Source organism: Nelumbo nucifera, chromosome 4, assembly GCF_055504915.1.
Source record: "Nelumbo nucifera cultivar China Antique chromosome 4, China Antique-T2T, whole genome shotgun sequence".
NCBI classification, from domain to species: domain Eukaryota; kingdom Viridiplantae; phylum Streptophyta; class Magnoliopsida; order Proteales; family Nelumbonaceae; genus Nelumbo; species Nelumbo nucifera.
The window spans coordinates 96,158,997-96,177,555 of record NC_142652.1 but is presented as its reverse complement, the minus strand read 5'-3'; the positions used below and the strand labels follow the sequence as shown (position 1 = coordinate 96,177,555).

The 18,559-nt window shown below is 39.8% G+C and overlaps 1 protein-coding gene and 1 pseudogene across 4 annotated transcripts in view; one reads left to right on the top strand and one right to left on the bottom strand.

Annotated features, from left to right (window-relative positions):
- Positions 1-2,173: 2,173 nt before the first annotated feature.
- On the bottom strand, positions 2,174-5,495 carry LOC104610810 (phospholipase A1-Igamma1, chloroplastic pseudogene; annotated as a pseudogene). The gene has a single exon (XR_016085318.1). The product of XR_016085318.1 is annotated as a phospholipase A1-Igamma1, chloroplastic pseudogene (transcript).
- Positions 5,496-8,675: 3,180 nt separating this feature from the next.
- The window catches only part of LOC104610809 (imidazoleglycerol-phosphate dehydratase 1, chloroplastic-like), a 52,239-nt gene continuing 42,355 nt past the window's right edge, over positions 8,676-18,559 (top strand). The window contains exons 1-4 of one of the 3 annotated variants that reach the window (XM_010277602.3): positions 8,676-8,985; positions 9,075-9,205; positions 9,342-9,446; positions 9,560-9,652. In XM_010277602.3, coding sequence (XP_010275904.1) covers positions 8,757-8,985; positions 9,075-9,205; positions 9,342-9,446; positions 9,560-9,652 — 558 coding nt within the window. In that variant the 5' untranslated portion in view covers positions 8,676-8,756. The remainder of the gene's footprint in view (positions 8,986-9,074; positions 9,206-9,341; positions 9,447-9,559; positions 9,653-18,559) is intronic. The other 2 variants (XM_010277601.3, XM_010277600.3) reach the window with 2 other exon arrangements.

Genomic DNA, 18,559 nt, shown 5'->3' with positions numbered 1-18,559 from the left:
TTTTGTTTTTCACCAGTTCCAATGTGAAAGATGTCGGTATGTTTTGGTGCAACGTGTACTAGTTCCATTTAATTCTATCATTTCTCAAACAACTGATGCATCATTTTTCGCTGAAACAGCTCGATAACAGCAAAGGACCCATTTGGGAGGGCTGAGTTGGTTCACCCAAGCTGGTTTAGATGTTTAAAAGAAGCCATTTTGGTTCAGCTGCATAAATAACATTAAGCTATGTTTGTTGATAACTTTCTTAGCTGCCTAAGAAGTCAGAAGTCAGAGAAGTCGGATAATCTTGGCAAGGCGCTCTGAATGAGCTATTCAAAGAGGCTGGAGTAGACAGCCCTTCAGCTCACCGATCAATACCTGATTTCATTCTCCAGAATTTTCACCAAACATAGCTTATAGGTTGTCTTTCTGGGCCCCGCACATGGACAGCCAGAAGCCACTGTGCTTCAGCCCTCCCAAACAGGCACCAAGTGGCTGAACTGAATGGTTTATTATTCTGTCTGTTAGTAAGTTTTTAAGGATACTGTGAGCTTCTTAATGGCCGAAGCTGAAAGTGGGTTAATTACCATACCCTTGAATATTTTATTATTTTATCCACCAAAAGACAAAGAACTATGTCATTCTGTTCAGCCATCCGAGTTGTTATGGCCCAGTTTGGAAGGAGTACAAATGCAAATATGTAGAGTGCAAAACCTTGTATTTTGTATGTACTCTACATATTTGTATTTGTATTCCTTCCAAACTGAGCTTATAAAACAGCAAATGCATCAATTTATCGTAGAAAACAAAAAGGTTCTTTCTGCTTAAAAATAACAAAGGAACCAAGTTTGACCGACATGATTAAGCACTTCAACTTCCAATAGAATTATTTTTTCCAACCATTTCCATCTTCAATTAACTTGTCTGCACTGGTTGATAATATGCCATTCAGATAATTTCCAACGGTGCAGATTGTAAAACTATTTCCAGGAAAACTTAAATCAAAATATCATCATTCATGGATTTCTCAAAGAGAAATTAGTGATTTACCCCAGTGGTTCTTCAAGCTCTCCAGAAAAATGTTGATAGATAATATGGTTAGAGCCATCCAATCTGGATAATTATGGTGTGACAGTAAGTGAAAAAGAATTGAATACCGATCCATCTCCATTCATGCATAATTCATTATGTAACACTTCCTCTCTTTTATATCTCTTGCAATTTGGCAGGTTTCCCTATGCAAAGAGTAAAAACTATAAACAGTTTGAGTTTCACCATGCCGTTGGATCTCTAAACAGTTTCTGAGGCTGCCTGCTAAGTGTTATCAATTAAGAGAGACAACAAGCAGGGGGTGCACTTCTGTAGCTGGAAAATGACATTGGCCAAATAATCTCCAGGAAGTAAAAATCCCTTCAAAAACCACTCTATAAAAAATGATATCAACCTCGCAAATGTCTATGCTGGAAGAGTATGAAACCGGAAGAACATATGCCTTTCTAGTGTCATACTTGGACTCACAAAAAATAACCATATGGTGAGGCTTCATAGAAGAATTTTCCACACACACACACACAATACGCATATATGAATAACACCATAGATGGTTAGAAAATAAGGGTAGCCCTCCATGCTTCATCATTCTGGAACTTCACTTATTTACTAAGAAAATAAGAGGAGAAACAACCTCTTTCTTTTAGTAGAACATGGAAGAAAAGATGCTACACAGACAGGGTAGCCCTCCCTAAGAGTCCATAAATAAAATATGTAAAGCTCTCTCTTAATGCTAGAAAGGTTAATTACTGGAATGGCCACAATGAACAATCCAATCTGCAGTTTGATTTGCTTCTCTCCTCCACACAGTCAATGACGAGCTTCGAGTCTCCCTCCACTATAATCTTCTTGAAGCTGAATTTAGTTGCAAGGATATGGACTTCTCTTGCTACCTAAGCTTCAGTAACACAAATACTAATAGCCCAGCCTAGCCAAGGGAATACATGTTGGATAAGACCAGACAAGTAGTTGCAATTCAATAAATTTATTGATCTGAAAGTATTTGCAAGAATCAAGATTCAAGTGGGTCCTTAATGAACTAAGCAATACTATGTCCATCTTTCTCGAGCATCTCTTTGCTCCATAGCCCCCCTAATCTTGCAATCAAAATCATTAATTCACGCAACATATCTTTATGGAATCTTTGTGAAATCATGTATATATCATGTATAATATTGATTATGAATAAGGTTTACAACAGGTTTTTTTTTTTTTTTTTTTTTTTGGGGGGGGGGGTTCTATATACTTTAGAGGTTTACCACAGTATTATATACATCATGCATGTTCAATGTACAAAATCCTTGAAAAGTTGATAGATGCCTTCACTTCGTTCCTCATTAATTGTTTCTGCCTTTCTGGGCATCTCACCAGAAGCTTGAGTACTTGATTCTCTTGAAGGTGAGGGTATGTCTTCAGGATCTCTTTTGGGCTTAACCCATCTCCCATAGGAGTTGAGAACTAGCCCCTTGTAGGCCAACTGGTACCACAACTGTGGAATCCTTTGCTCATCTACCAAGAACCCAGAAGCCTTGTTCACCAGTGCAATATCTCTTTTAGCATCAGCCCGGAATCTGGAGGTGGCACTGAGGTAGCCATCGACCAGATGGAGGTATGTCTCAAGGTTGTGGAACCCCAGCAAATCGAATCCACGCTTCAGGTAAGGTGATGCAGTTACATCAAGCTTCAGCTCAGTCCCTACATGTGTGTAGACCCATTCTAATGGCCCAGTAAGTTCATCAAACTTCTCAAGACCCTCATTGAGCATAAGACCAGGCATCTTAGGAACCACATCTTGCTTCAACTACAACACGCAATGTCTTCACTCCCATCTCATGAAGCTTTTCTCTGAAAGCAATGTTGCCAACTCGTGGTGCCCCAAAGGAGATGACACTGATATGGAGGTCAGGGAGAGAGGAGGCAGTTTCATAAGCATTAAGGAGAGCCAAAGCACCGCCCAGGCTGTGGCCGGTAACGGTCAGGCTCACCTCTTCACCTCTGTCTCTGTAAAGGCTAACCAGTCTTCTTACTTCTTTCTTCACTTGTTCTGAAGCGCTTGACTTGTTATATCTAGTAGAGTCACTCTTAGAGGTGTAGATGCTGAGGAAACCATGCTCAACTCTCACGTCCCCATCTCCAATTGGCTCTAGCTTCCTCTGAAAATCCTCGTCCACTCTGAAGGTGCCACAGTCCCACGCCAAGCCACCACGATGTCTCTTCTGCCAATCCTACGCGACTCCTCGTCATCACTAACTGCAACGAATCCCATCCAGTTGGAATCCTTGCTCTATGTTTCATCCACCAAATGGGACCTCTGCAACCAACGAGGCATTTCTATGTGGGACATGGCGAAGATGTACTTGCTGACCATGTACCCACTCTTACTAAGTCCTAACTTGTCAAAAAGCTTCTTGGGGTTGTACCTGCAACTCCCACAATACTCGGAGAATGAGTCAAAGTCGAAAGCATCATATGCGGCCTGAGCAAATTCCCCATATTTGATGATCTCCCGCCGGAGCCAAGGGTGGAGTGGATCCAAGAGGTTGCTCCAATCCCATGATCCATGAATTTCAAGCCATTTTGCAGATATGTCTTCCTTGGGGGATGATGTTGGGGTCGTCCCACTGCCATGGTCGAGAGAAATCTGATCTACATGGTGAAGCTCCTTACGCTCTATGTGTAGATGGAGGAAATTTGAGAGTGATTCAGCAAGACGGCCGGTGGTGACACGGTTGCTTTTCTCATGCTGATGGGGTGGCTCGATGGCAATGCTTTGATGGGCATGGATCAGGCACCGGCGGTTTGAGGTGGCGACGTTGCCAGAGACAGGAAGATGTTGATAAATGATTGATGATGATATGACCTGCATGAGTGTTCAAACTAATTCCTAAGAAGATAAATGATCTGTTAGCTATAGCCTATAGGAAGAGTTGGGCTTTTGGATTTTGGAGCTTTGAGAGGTTGAAGACTGAAGTAGAGGATGGAGAGACGGGAGAGGGGATATATATACATAGGAGGAGGGGATGGTGGGAGTCTTGAGATGAAGATTCAAGGATTGCACAGTTTTGACTTTGAACGTTCAAAGCTTGAACAGATGCTGAAAAGTGAGAACCCACGAAGGTTGAAATTCAATCTTAGGTAAATTACAAAGACCCCCCTGTATTGGGGTCTGTGACAAAAAATCTCTTGTATTATGACCGTGAGACAAAGATTACATTCCGTTAGCTTTCTGTGCAAAAAACCATTGTAATATTTTTTAATCCACTATTCGAACAAGAAAAATATTGTTCATCTTCCCGAACCTCACTACTCTCCCTCTTTCTCCCAATCTCTCTTCTTCCCCTTTCCATTAACAACGTCGAGATTGAACCCATTTTTACGAGTTTGGTGCAATTTTGCTAAACGAGTGAGAGGTGATACAAAGCTAGCGCCGAGTCGTGTCGAACCCGCTCGCTTTCGAACCCAAGCAGGTGCAGAAGCGGCGGCAACGGCCCTATCGCCGTTTTGTTTCTGTAACTCTGTTCCCTTTACGGGTTTTATTCCTCAGTACCAACAGCAGGACTCGTAACCAACCTCCCACATTTCTCTCGTTTCTCCCCCCTGTTTTTCTCTCAAGTCGTTAACAGCAGCGGGAAACTACTTCAAACAACCGAACCAGAGGGCGGAAGACGTGAGAGAGCTCGCTCAACTGAACACCAACCCATCGAGAGTGGGGCAGCAACTGGTTCGGCGGAAGTTCAGAGGGGGCAACAACTGGTTCGGCGGTGACAGAGGTTGCGACAACTGTGGGAAGGAGCTGAAATAGAAAGAGAAAACGAATCCGCTGTCGTGGAAATCGATGACGGGTTTGAAGGCGGAGGCGGCGGTGAAAGTGGAGGAGGACATCTTCAAAAGAGGGACGCCGCTGCAACCCTTCGCCGGTGGAAGCGGAGGCGTCGATGACGGGTTCGAATCCGCCGCCGCTGCAATCCTCTGATCTCTGATCCCCCCATCTACCGTTGCTTGGACCTAAGCTGCATACTGCAAGTTCCAGAGGACATCTTCAAAAGAGGGACGGCTGGATGATTTTTCAGAACAAGTGGTGAGGACAACTGAAATAGAGGTCGCGGCAGCGATGGAAGTCGGCGACGGGTTTGAAGGCAGAGGCAGCGGTGGAAGTGGAGGAGGACATCTTCAAAAGAATTCGCCGCTGCAATCCTCCGCCGATGGAAGTGGAGGCGTCGGTGACGGGTTTGAATCCGCCATTCCTCATAATGCCCACTCCACCCTGCATGCTACTACCAATCTCGATTTGGGCAGGATAGACCGAGAACTGTGGGCAGCTCTCATCGCTCGTGACATCAGAGCAGGATGTGGCAAAGCCACTCCTCTGTCCTTCCGTTTCGGAGAGTTGGGAGAAAAGGGAAAATAATATGTTAAATAGGTTTTAAGAGAAAAAGGGAAAAAAATAGAAATAAAAAAAGTTTAGTGAGGTATTTTAATAATTTAGCATATTTCGTTATCTGACTTAACGATTAAGGGATCTTTGTCTCACGGTAGGTCTTTATCACAAAACAAAGTATAAGGGGTCTTTATCACAGACCCCAGGGATTTTTATAATTTACCCTTCAATGTTTAATATATCTGACCATCGGTGATTGTGATTCCCAAATTACCCCTGATGTGGAGAAAATTGCCACCAATTTGTCTAAGCATTTTAGCAATATTTGTTTGATACAGAAGATGGATATTGTGGTAATTTAATCGCTCCGACTTACTCGGTCCTGGGAAGGGTTGGCTTCCAGCTGGCAAGAAGATCGACTTGTCTTGACGTTTGACTTCAAAGACGCGCTGTGAACTTGGAGCTAGCGCTTATTTGGTCTATGAATCCGTGATGTCTTGCTCTTTTATCCTTTCATACCTACTCAATAACTAGAAAATAATACAAGTAAAAATAGAATATTTTTTTAAATAATTCTGGGTCGGGTCCAAAGTGCCCGAACACATTACTTGGGTCGGGTCGGAGTAGGATCCAAACTTTTATGCTTGCCTAAGAGTTGATATTAATCTGTCCAGGTCCAACAAAGATTAGGTGGGTCGGTGAGGATTAAACAGCCGCTGGAAACCATTAAAATATAAAATTAACTATTTATATTAAATTATAATAAATTTTAATTAGTATAATACAATTAGGGTCCGTTTGGTTTGCATTCGGAATTTTCTTTCTCCAACACCTCAATCGGTCAGAGGCACAAAGCTAGACTAAAACTGTACACATTCTGCAGTATTTTGATAAAGCAGATTTCTATGAACAAACCAAGCTATACGTTCAAATTAAACATACCAAATAATGAGGAACATCTGAAAATGTAAAGAAAATTTGTCTAAAACTCACCATGAGTTTTCAACATTTCTCTTAAACTCACCACAACTTTTTAAAATGTTTAAAATTCACCATGTCAGTAAGTTTTTATTTTCCAAAACTCACCTTCCGTTAGTGCACCATTAATGCTTCTTAACAGAGGTGTCTATGTCAGCATAAATAACAATTTTCATGACCAAATTACCCTTGAATGGTGAGTTAGAGGAAAAATGGTCCATTTCAGTTTTCAATTTTCTTTTTTTTTTTTGCATTTTTAGTGTTTTGTTATAATTTCTATTTTTTTACATTTTTTCTATTTTCTACAATCTATAAATTTTCCTGTATTTTTTGTTATTTATTTGCAATTTTTTGTGTTTTTCTATAATTTTTGGTGTTTTTTCTACAATTTTTATTTTCTGATTTTGTTTTTCAATTTCTATAGTTTCTATAATTTGAAAATAATTTTTTATTTTGTTTGCATTTTTATAATTTTTTATATTTTTTGTAATTTCTATGTTTTTATGTATTTTATATTTGAAAATATTTTTTTGAACTTTTTCCTTTTTTCATGTCTAAATATTAAATGGTAATATATTAACACCTGTTAATTTATTTTGTATATATTTTATATTTTTGTATGAAGGTTAAAATGGTAATATATTAACACTGTCAGTCTTTCTAAGGTCAAGTTAGTGACATGGTGAGTTTAAGAGAAGTACTGAAAACTCATGGTGAGTTTTAGACAATTTTCCAAATGTAAATAAATAATTATGCATAGAGAGAAACAAGCATGTAAGTAGGTTGAAGCCAATATCAAAAGGTAAAATACACAAGGTTAATCTATAAGCAGTACAAAATCAAACCAGACCTCATGTTCCAACTTCAATTCACTTCGATAGTGTCTACTAGCACATATAATTTCTATCCATGTCTAATAGCATCACACTTGGATTCAAATATACATATCTAAAGGGTAAAAACTACAATGGTTCTACAAAAGAACTCACACCAATGGTCTTGCAGATTTTTCTAGGATCATTAGGATCCTCAAATGGATATGCTCCAACCAACATTACATAAATTGTCACACCACACGACCAAACATCTGCAATCTGCAAATGAAGAAATGCCAAAAATAAAAATAAAAAACCATGAATGTTATAGGTAAAAAACCTAGATCAATGATATAAACATTACATGCATCTCTTTAATTACTAAAACCATCTTTGAGTTTTGTTTTGTAATGGAAAACTCATTCCTGAGGTTGTAATGAAAGACATATTTAGGTAAGTGAACAACACAGGCTTCCAGGCCATTTAAAATATTAAAATCCAAACTACAATCTGAAAAGTTTTTTTTTTTTTTTTTTTATCACACCTTTGTTGAAAAAAATCAAGTTATGAATTTTCTGGTGATGTGAATATTGAACACATGGTCATACAATAAGAAAAGTAGGATTATCCACATTTCCTTCAAGCTGAGGTCCACCTTACTACCCTATGACTAGTATAGTAGTATGAGCTGTATTTCTTCCCCCCACTAGTCCACCACCCAAAAGAAAAAAAAAAAAGGAAAAGAAAAAGCCTCTCCTAAACTGGTTTGCAAAAATATCAGTGAAATGATAATGGATGAGATGGTTTTGATGAAATGTACGTAATTGCATGTTTGGACCATCACCCAAGTATTGTTCATATTTTTTTTTTAGATTCATATGATATCGGATTGAATCGGATATCGAACTTTTTATCGAACCAAATTCAGATATCCATCCGTTTGCGTTCCAATATTCAGAGAGGGTAGGGGTGCTAATGGTTCGCTTATAGGGTTTTTTTTTGAAACTAAACCAGTCCCATCAGTTTTTTCATATCCCCAAACTGATACCACTGGTTAATCGGTTGATCAATTTTGGTTTTTGATATAACATATACTATATATATAATATTATATATAATGAATGACATATAATATATTAAAAATACTATAAATATATACTATATGTAATATATTTATAATATATTATATATTTTAAATAGATAAATATAAACAAATAATTATAAATATAATATATGTATATATTTATATATAATATATAGATAATATGTGAGATATATTAAAAATATATATAATATACATATAAATACATATATCCATCGGTTCAGTTAATTGCTGATTTTTTCTAAATTAACCGAAAATTAAACCGGTCTTCCAGTTTTTAAAAAATATCGAACCGAAACCGAACCGATCGATTCGATTAACCGTATTTTTCCGTTCGGTTCGATTTTTTCGGTTTCTTATGAGCACCAGGGGACGGAGGAAACTACCAACTCGCAAACGGAGGGGTGAATGGTCGCTTATGAACTGCTAAACTGTAGTGGTTTCAGTGGTAATGGAGCGTCTCTCCCTCTCCGGCTTTCTCACTTGCCCCTTATCTCAGACGCTGAAATCCAGGGTTAGGGTTTTGTCACAAACAATTCCCTCCACTCACCTGCAATCGTCTTTCCCCTTCTTCTCCACATACCAGACCAAGCAAAAACAGATGGAAACTCAGAGAATGATCTCTTGTGCCTCTCAGGGTGGAGAAAACGGCTTCACAACAACAACAGCTCCCAACGCAGGCAACTCTTGGTTTCTAAGAAATTATGGGTTTTGTTGGTCTTGTTTTCTTCTTCTAATCGGCTTGAACTATAACCATTGTCCTTTTTAGTCTCCGTAGGTCGAATTGCAGAGGTCAAGAGAGTTACTAAAGAAACAAATGTATTTGTGAAACTAAACTTGGATGGTTCCGGAATCGCCGATAGCAGTACTGGAATTCCTTTTCTTGATCACATGCTGGATGTGAGTGATTCCTGACTCTTTATTTGGTAGATTTAATTCTGCATTTCAATATGTTTTGAGGTCTTTCAAACACCCTGTAACAGCTTGGAAAACTAATATTCCGGTAATTTGTTCTATTTCTTGTGTTTTGACTCAGCAACTTGCGTCGCATGGGCTGTTTGATGTGCATGTAAGGGCTACCGGTGACATTCATATTGATGACCATCATACAAATGAAGATGTTGCCCTTGCTATTGGAACGGTAATTACCTATCTGCATTATACGCATAATTGCATATTGGAAATTTCTCCAAAATTGTTTGCTCGCCATTTGATTTCTCAGGAGTCATTGGTTTGCATTGCTTGGTGTTGCAGACATTGCTTCAGGCACTTGGAGATAGGAAAGGAATTAACCGGTTTGGAGACTTTTCAGCTCCACTCGATGAAGCTCTCATACATGTTTCACTGGTATAATACTAGGTTTGGATTTGCCATAATTTGATTGTTAGTGATTTCTATTTATAATATATGATATTTCTTTGAAGCAATAAATAATTTTTAATTGTTATGGAGCATTAGAAGTGAAGGTCGGGTCCTATGCTTTTATTTATTCTTTTTTTTGAGAAAATGATAACTGTGTTAAGGAAACAAAAGACGTACTTGAGGGGATGTACCAAATAAACAGTAACTACAAAAAAAAAAGCGAAGGTATAAAGCTTTCACTGTACAAAATGTCATGCCCACCCGAAATATAGCTAAACTCCCAGCTATAGAATTTGCACAACTTGGTATCCACCACACTTGCACTCTTATCCAGCTGCAATTTCCCTTGATTTCATTTAGGTAGTGAAAAGATTCTAAAGCCTGCTTCCTTTAGTCCGGGAGGGTGACTGTGCAAATTTCCTTCAATGGTGAGGTAGGAAACATGCACATGCTTAGTTGGGTGGATGCCCGAGAAGAGCTCTCACTTTTGCCTTTGAAGAGTTTGGCTCCCCAGTGTAGCTGCTGAATGCCCAAAGAACAGATCCATCTCCTTTGTAAAAGATACCTTCAATGCCTGCATGCCTATTGAACATTAAGCTACCATCAAGCTTAAGAAGGTTCTCCATCTGGTGGATGGAGGGTGACTGTATGTCTACCTAGCTTGTTAGAGAAGACTATACTATAGAGGACTGCCAATAAGTGCCTTCTCATGTCATTCGTTGAAGATCCTTTGAAGTTGTCCATGGCTAGTATCTAAGATATAATGAGGTGAAAGACCTGTCTACACAAACTCACAAAGGATTACTCTTTTGAATCAAAGAATCTTTTTTTCTTTCTTTCCACACAGACTACATAACCACATGGATGATACTTTCTAGTACGTCTTTCCTCTAGTTCAAAGCTTAACATCCTTCCATTGATGGGGCATGTTAGTAACATTCCTTAGGGCCATCCAATGAAAACCAGTCTGATTTGTGAATAAATACTATAGCCATCTAGTCTCAAAGCAGAAGAGGTGAGTGGTCAACTCCCCTTTTTTTTATCTTTTAGATAGTAAAGTTTTATTTATTTATTTTTGATAGGCAACAGTATGTATTTAATAGCTATAAAGCTTCAAGTAAACTCCACTTGCTCTAAACTGGAGTGCTAGACAGATTTCTAGTGTCAGTTAAGTAAAGGAACAATTGGTGGAGGAATCAAATGGTGGAAGACAAAGGGTTACCTCAAGCACGAGGAGATTTAACATCTTCATTGAGGATCATGGGTTAAGGGACATCCTGTTAGGTCAATCTTGCTTTACTTGGTCTAATCTTCAAGCTAACCCTATATGTTCTAGACTGGACAGATTCTTGATGTTTCTTGACTGGGAAGAACACTGTCTGAATTTGATGGGAAAAACATTGCCTCAAGTTACTTCAGATCACTGGCCAATTTGCTTATTTCAAAGATCCAATGCTGGAGGTCCAATTCCCTTTAGATTTGAGAATATGTGGGTTACTCATCCAGAATTCAAAGAAAAGGTCAAGGAGTGGTGGGTTACCCACATACCATAGCCTATGTGGGAAAGTCAGAAATTTCTAAAGAAGTTGCAGATCTTGAAGGGAGAAATTAAAGAATGGAACATACTTGAGTTTGGGAGATTGGAAGAGAAAAAAGCCAGAATTATTTCGCAAATTGAGGAGATTGATAGGAAGGAGATGCAAGGTGGTTTAGACAGTCATGATAGGGAGAGAAGATTGTCTCTAAAAAAGGAGCTTGAGATTACCTTATTGAGAGAGGAGACCAGTTGGAAGCAAAAACCAAGGGAGAGATGGATTAAGAAAGGGGATGGAAACACAAAATATTTCCATGCTTTAGCTAATGGTAGAAAAAGAAAGAGTTCAATATCATCTTTAGTTGGGGGGGGGGGGTTCAATTAACAGATCAAGGTGAAATTGTCAAGGCCTTTGCAGATCAGTTCAGATCAATTTATCGTAGGTCAATCAATGAGAGATGGTCTTTGGATGGGCTTGAATGGGATTTGTTTGTAAGAAAATCAAGTGGAAATGCTGGAAAAAAGGTTTGAGGAGGTTGAAATTATGGAAGCAGTGTTCTCCATGGATAGATTTAAGGCTCTTGGGCCTGATGGATTCACAATGGCTTTTTATCAAGATTGTTGGGAGGTAATTAAAGATGATCTGATTGAAGTTTTTAGGGAGTTCCACAGTAGGGGAGTAATCAGCCCAGGAATGAATTTAACCTTTTTAGCCTTGATTCCAAAGAAGAAAGATGCAACTCATCTAGGGGATTTCAGACCTATAAGCCTTGTTACTAGTATCTATAAGATAATTGCCAAGGTGCTTTCTTTGAGGCTTAAGAAGGTCCTCCCCCCCTCTCATTTCCCAGTTCCAAGGGGCTTTTATCCAGGACAGTCAGATTGTTGATCAGATTCTAATTGCAAATGAATGTTTGGAGGCTCAAAAAAGGTTAAAGAAGAAAGGAATAGCAATCAAATTGGATTTGGAGAAAGCTTATGATTTGGTGGATTGGGGTTTCTTCTTGATCAACATTACGAGGAGATGTGACTTTGGGGATTTATGGTGTAAATGGATCAGAGGTTGCTTAGAAACAATCCACTTTTCTGTTATAGTATGGGTCGGCAATTGATTTCATTGAGGGGCTTAGAGGCCTTAGACAAGGTGATCCACTCTCTCCCTTTCTGTTCACTCTGATAATTGAAGTCTTAAGTAAGCTAATCTCTAAGGCTAACTTATGGAGCTGGTTAAGAGTTGGGTAATTGGAAGAAATAGAGTTCTGGTCTCCCACTTACAATTTGCAGATGATATCTTTATTTTTTGTGATGGGGAAGGCAGAGAAGGGATGTAAAACTTGAAGCTAGTAGTGAAGCTCTTTGAAAGGATCTCTAACTTGAAAATCAATTGGTCTAAAGGTGTATTAGCCGGAATCAACTTGAGGGATGAAGCTTTGAGAGAACAGATTCTTTGGTTTGTATGAAAGGAGATTGGCCTTTGTGTTACTTAGGATTATCCCTTGGTGGCAACCCTAGATTTGTTAGTTTTGGGACCTCAGTAGTGGAGAGATTTGAGAAGAGGCTAGCAAGCTGGAAAAGGAATTATATTTCATTGAGAGGGAGAATAACATTGATCAAATCCACTTTAACAAATCTCCAAGTGTACTTCATGTCAATTTTTGAATGCCCCAAGCAGTAGTAGAAAATATTGAAAAGATTATGAGAGATTTCCTTTGGGAGCTCAGGGAGGGGAAGAAAGACCACTTGATTAGCTGGGATAAGGTGGTAAAGTTGAAGGAGGAAGGGGGATTGGGTGTTAGAAATGTTAGGTTGAAAAAGTTGGCTTTATTGAGTATATGGCTTTGGGGGTTCCCTAAAGAAAATGAGAGGTTATGGAGTAAAGTTATCTTAAGTATCCATGGATTGTCAAACAATGGGTGGGATGCAGGCTGCTTGCATAGAGCTACTTTGGCTGCTCCTTGGAAGGCTATCCATGACATTCTTCCAGTGTTCCTCACTCATATAAGGTATGATTTGGCTTTGGGTAAGAGAATAAGGTTTTGGGAGGATATCTAGACAGGGGAATCCCCCTTGTCTGAGATTTTTCCATCTCTTTTTGAGCTTTCTAGTTTTAAAGGAAAGCCAGTGTGTCATTTTATCAGCTCGTCCTCTTCCCAATTAGGCTTGAATTGGAACCTGGGCTTTACTAGAAATCTTAGGGAGTCGGAAATTCTCAATGTTTCTGCTTTGCTTAGCATGTTGAATTCAATGATCTTAGTGGATGGTGGTTCAGATTCCAAAGTGTGGGCACTTAATCACTCTGGTGTATATTCTTGCAAATCCTTTTTAAACTCTCTTGTTGCTACCTCCCATTCTCAGTCTTTCCCTGTTAAGGAAGTATGGTCTCTGCCTATTCCTCTAAAGGTCAATGCTCTCTGTTGGGAAGTGTTCCATGGTTCTATTAATACCTGTGATATGCTCTAGGGAAAGAGACCAAACTGGTGCTTGTCCCCTAACTGGTGCTCCTTATGTAAGTTGCATTGTGAGACTGCTTTTCATCTTCTAATTTCTTGTCCTTTTGCTATCTCTATTTGGGAGTTTTTTTTGTCTCTTTTTGGTTGCAGGTGGCTCTCTCCTGATAACTTGGAAGGATTATTTAACTCTAATCTATTTAGTTGCTCTAAAAGAAGAGGCAGGATTTTGGGGAGATGCACTAGAGCAGCAGTGATATGGACAATTTGGGAAGAAAGGAGTTTAATAATCTTTGAAGACAAAGAAAGGAGCAAGGAAGCTGTGTTAGACATTATAATCTTAAGGGTGGCACATTGGGTGAAAACCTTAAAGCTTTTTGCAGTCTTTAAAGTTGAAGATTTTTTTAGCTCATGGTGATCAATTGTTCACTCATCATCTTGAAGACAAAAAATAATTGAGGTTTGTTCACCTCCATGTTCTGGATGGAAGAAATTAAATTTTGATGGCAGCTGCATGTGCAATCCTGGACCTTCGGTTATTGGTGGGGTAGTCAGGGAGGAAAATGAAAATATTCTAGTCATGTTTTCAGGACCTATTCAGCATGGAGATGTGGTGAGATCTGAACTGTTGGCAGCTGTGTATGGGGTGGAGAAAGCTAAAGAATTGGGGATTGGCAGATTAATTATTGAAGGTGATTCCAAAATTGTTGTGGACCGGTTGAAAAAGGGGGAAGGAGTAATATGGCAGTTAAAGAATGAATTCAGATGTTTCAAGCAGGTTTCTAAAGATATGATAATCCAAATAAAAGTGGATTAGAAGATCTGCAAAACAGTGTGGCAGATGGGTTGGCTAAACGTGGAATTCAGAGACAGTCCATGTTTTGGTTGGGCTGTTTTGTAAATATTGATAGTGGTTTTGGGCTTTATCTTTGCCCACAACTCCTTATTGTACTCCTTTTTATAATTAATAAATCCTTTTTTGTGTTGCTGATAAAAAAAGAAAAAAACAAGAAAAGGCCTCACTTATGCCTTTTGAAGGTGGAGTTTGCTAACAGAAGTATCTCTTCTGTTTGATTCCTCAGCCTTTGCCTGGCCTACCAAAAGAGGGAAGTTGATGTGGAAGTGTATCAGAGCAGCTTCAATGTGGACTCTTTAGGAGGAATGGAACAACAGAGTCTTTCAAGAGAAGGAAAGAAATCTCTCAGAAGTCAAGGACTGCATACTGACAAGGATGATACATTGGTTGAAAACTTCAACTTTGTTTCTTCCGTTCTCCTTTGCTGACTTTTGGGAAATTGGGCTGCAGTAGCTTTGAGTTCTTCCTGCAAGGAAGGGGTACCTTGCAGATTGGGTCTGCCCTCCTGAAGGCTTTGTCAAATTGAACTTTGATGGAAACAGCCAAGGTAGCCCTGGTCCTTCTGGTATAGGAGGGGTGCTGAGAGATATGGACAGCAATCTCTTAGCTTTGTTCTCAGGACCAGTGGGTTTAGGAAATTCCACTAGGGCAGAATTACTAGCTGCACTGCAAGGAATTCAACTCGCAAATCAACTTGGAATAAAGAGACTACAAATCGAAGGTGATTCTCAGATAGTTGTGGGGTGGCTAGCGGACCCAAAATCAGCAGTTTGGTGTTTCAGGGACATCCTCAAGAGAGTGTTTTGGCTCATAAGGAATATGACTGTCAAAGTCCAATGGGTACGAAGGTTGGAAAATACTTTGGCTGACTCTCTTGCCAAGCAAGGAGTCAATAGAGAACATCTGTTCTGGGCTGCTTTGTAATATACTATTTTGCCCCTTCCTTGACTCCATTAGCATGCATGTTGGGTTACTTCACTTGTACTGCTATGCCTTTGATTGTTGATCATTGAGGTTGTAATTTTCTGTTTTTGAGGCTGCACCTCATGCCTCTTTATGTTGGGCTATGTGTACTGTTACATCCTTTGATTAATGAATTAACTTTCCATTTATAAAAAAAGCTGTTTATAGCTGTAGAGAACACTGATGTGGGCCCCACAGCTATGGTCCCACTGTGTTCGTAGGGTAGAATGTGTTCTAGTCATCCTAGGGTTAGCTGGTGGTCAGTTGGTTATTTCAGTTGTTATTTATTTCAGTTTTATTTTGTTCTATTTGTTATGTAAATACTAAGGGCAGATCTGTCCTTTCCATGTAATGAGCATAACCTATAAATACTAAATAGAAGTGGCGGCGGCAGAACATTAAGATTCTGTCCCTCCTTTCAACTCTCTATGTTCTACAGTTCTCTCTTCTCTTTCTCTTCTCTTCTCTACATTTTCCTTCTATTTTCGAACCTGAAATCTATTAGGGTTCAAGGCTGATAGCAGTCTTGAACTTCTACTTGGTATCAGAGCCAGGTTAGGGTTTCTCATGTGAGTTTAGTCCAACCGACCACATGAGAACCATCTAGGGCTGGAAGCTGAGAAAGTAGAGTTCGTTGACTGATTCTTGGAGATCGCCAGAGGGTTTAGTAGCTGTTGAAGACTTGCCACGGTTGCAAAGTGTTGGTGATCAGGAAGAATCAGAGAAGGCTAGGGTTCGGGTAACCTTGGAAGGCAGCGAACAACATTCTCTTGTAAGTTATTTTATTTTCTAAGAGAAGTACTATCAGAGAAGATAGGTTGGACCTATCTAGAAAGGGCGGCCGAACCATTCTAGGGTTGCTGTTGAAGACTTGCCACGGTTGCAAAGTGTTGGTGATCAGGAAGAATCAGAGAAGGCTAGGGTTCGGGTAACCTTGGAAGGCAGCGAACAACATTCTCTTGTAAGTTATTTTATTTTCTAAGAGAAGTACTATCAGAGAAGATAGGTTGGACCTATCTAGAAAGGGCGGCTGAACGATTCTAGGGTTTTCTTCTTTCTATTCTCTAGGGCTTGATATTGATCTTGCGGCAAACCCTACTAATCTTGCTGCAAACCCTACCGCTGGGCCAAGCCTTGTGATCTACCTATGAAACCCTACTGCTGCAAACCCTGCGGCTGAGAATTTTTTTTAAGGACTGATTAAAACCCTAATTCTGGTTCAGCATATCAGATCATTCTGGTTCAGCATATCAGATCTTTTAAGGGGTGAAAACTGTACAGACTGTTGCTGTTGTGTTTGCTAATTGGTTTCAAATCAGACTTATACTGGTTTCATGCACACATACCGTGAATACAGATTAGTTCTATACTGATTTTTGATTGTGATTGATAGTCCAAGTGCTGTTCTTCGACTATAGTAACCCTAATTTTTTAGACTACTGGTTCTTGAGCGAAATGGAGTTTAAAAATCAGGCAGAAGGCAGTTTTGGGAACAACAGTTCTGGTAGTGTTTCTGAGACAAGTTTTCAGATTACAACCGTAAGATTTGATGGATCAAACTATTTGGAATGGGCCCAATCAGCCATGATGGCTATTGGGGGAAGGGGTAAATTAGGGTATCTCTTGGGAGATGTGAAAGAACCTTCCAAGGGAGACCCTATGTATACCAAGTGGGTCCAAGAAAACTACTTGGTTATGACATGGCTGTGTAATTCTATGCAGCCTCATATCAGCCGAAATTACCTGTGGGCAAAGACAGCCAAGGAGATATGGGATGTTATGAAGAAACTTATTCCCAACCCCTTAATGTTGCCAGAGCTTATGAATTGAATTGTGAAGTGAACACTCTTAAACAAGGAGAGAAATCGGTTTCGGTCTACTTCTCTACCTTGAAGTCCCTATGGCATGAGATTGATCACTTAGAGACTCTTGAGTGGGAGAGTCCCAAAGATGCACAGACCCATAGAAAGCAAGTCGAGACAAACAGGGTGTTTTGAGTTTCTAGCAGGTCTGAATTCAGAGTATGATATTGTGCGGCAACAGATATTGACCAGAGATAGTGTGACTCTCTCCCAGGCATACTCCTTAGTGCATAGTGAAGAGATCAGGAGGAAAGACATGATGCAACCTCAACCTCTTACACCAGCCCTTGTAGCTGTTAAACCCAAATCAGGAGGTGATTCGGAAAGGGACAGGAAGAAGGAAGATAAAAGAGATGTGGTATGTGAGCATTGTAAGAAACCCAAACACACAAAAAGAAACATGTTGGAAACTTTATCCTCATTTGGTCCCGACAAAGTTGAGAAGCAAGAAGGGTAATGCTCACGTGGCCGTGAACACTGATTCAGCATCATCGTCTGGCACAAGAGGCACACCTTTAGAGACCTTAGCTGCAGTTCGGGTTGCTTTAATACAATTGGAAAAGGAAGTTGGGAACTCAGCTACCATGCCACCGCAGTCACCATCAGCCCCTGCCACACCCAAATCAGGAGGTGATTCAGAAAGGGATAGGAAGAAGGAAGATAAAAGAGATGTGGTATGTGAGCATTGTAAGAAACCCAAACACACAAAAAGAAACATGTTGGAAACTCTATCCTCATTTGGTCCCGACAAAGTTGAGAAGCAAGAAGGGTAATGCTCATGTGGCCGTGAACACTGATTCAGCATCCTCGTCTGGCACAAGAGGCACACCTTTAGAGACCTTAGCTGCAGTTCGGGCTGCTTTAATACAGTTGGAAAAGGAAGTTGGGAACTCAGCTACCATGCCACCGCAATCACCATCAGCCCCTACCACATCTACTTTAGCACATTCAGGTACTCGAGCCTCAGCCTACCATGCCTCAACTCCAGGTACTACTGCACCCTGTTGGGTAATAGATTCAGGTGCATCCGACCATATGACTAGCTTGCCTTCATTGTTTACCACTTATCATTTGTTTTCTGGTAGGATAAAGTATCTATTGCTGATGGTTCTCTTGTCCCCATTTCTGGCAAGGGTGACATCAAGCTATCGGATACTATCTCTTTGTCCTCTGTCTTGCATGTTCCTAAGCTTGATACTAACCTTCTTTCAGTTAGTAGTATTACCAAAC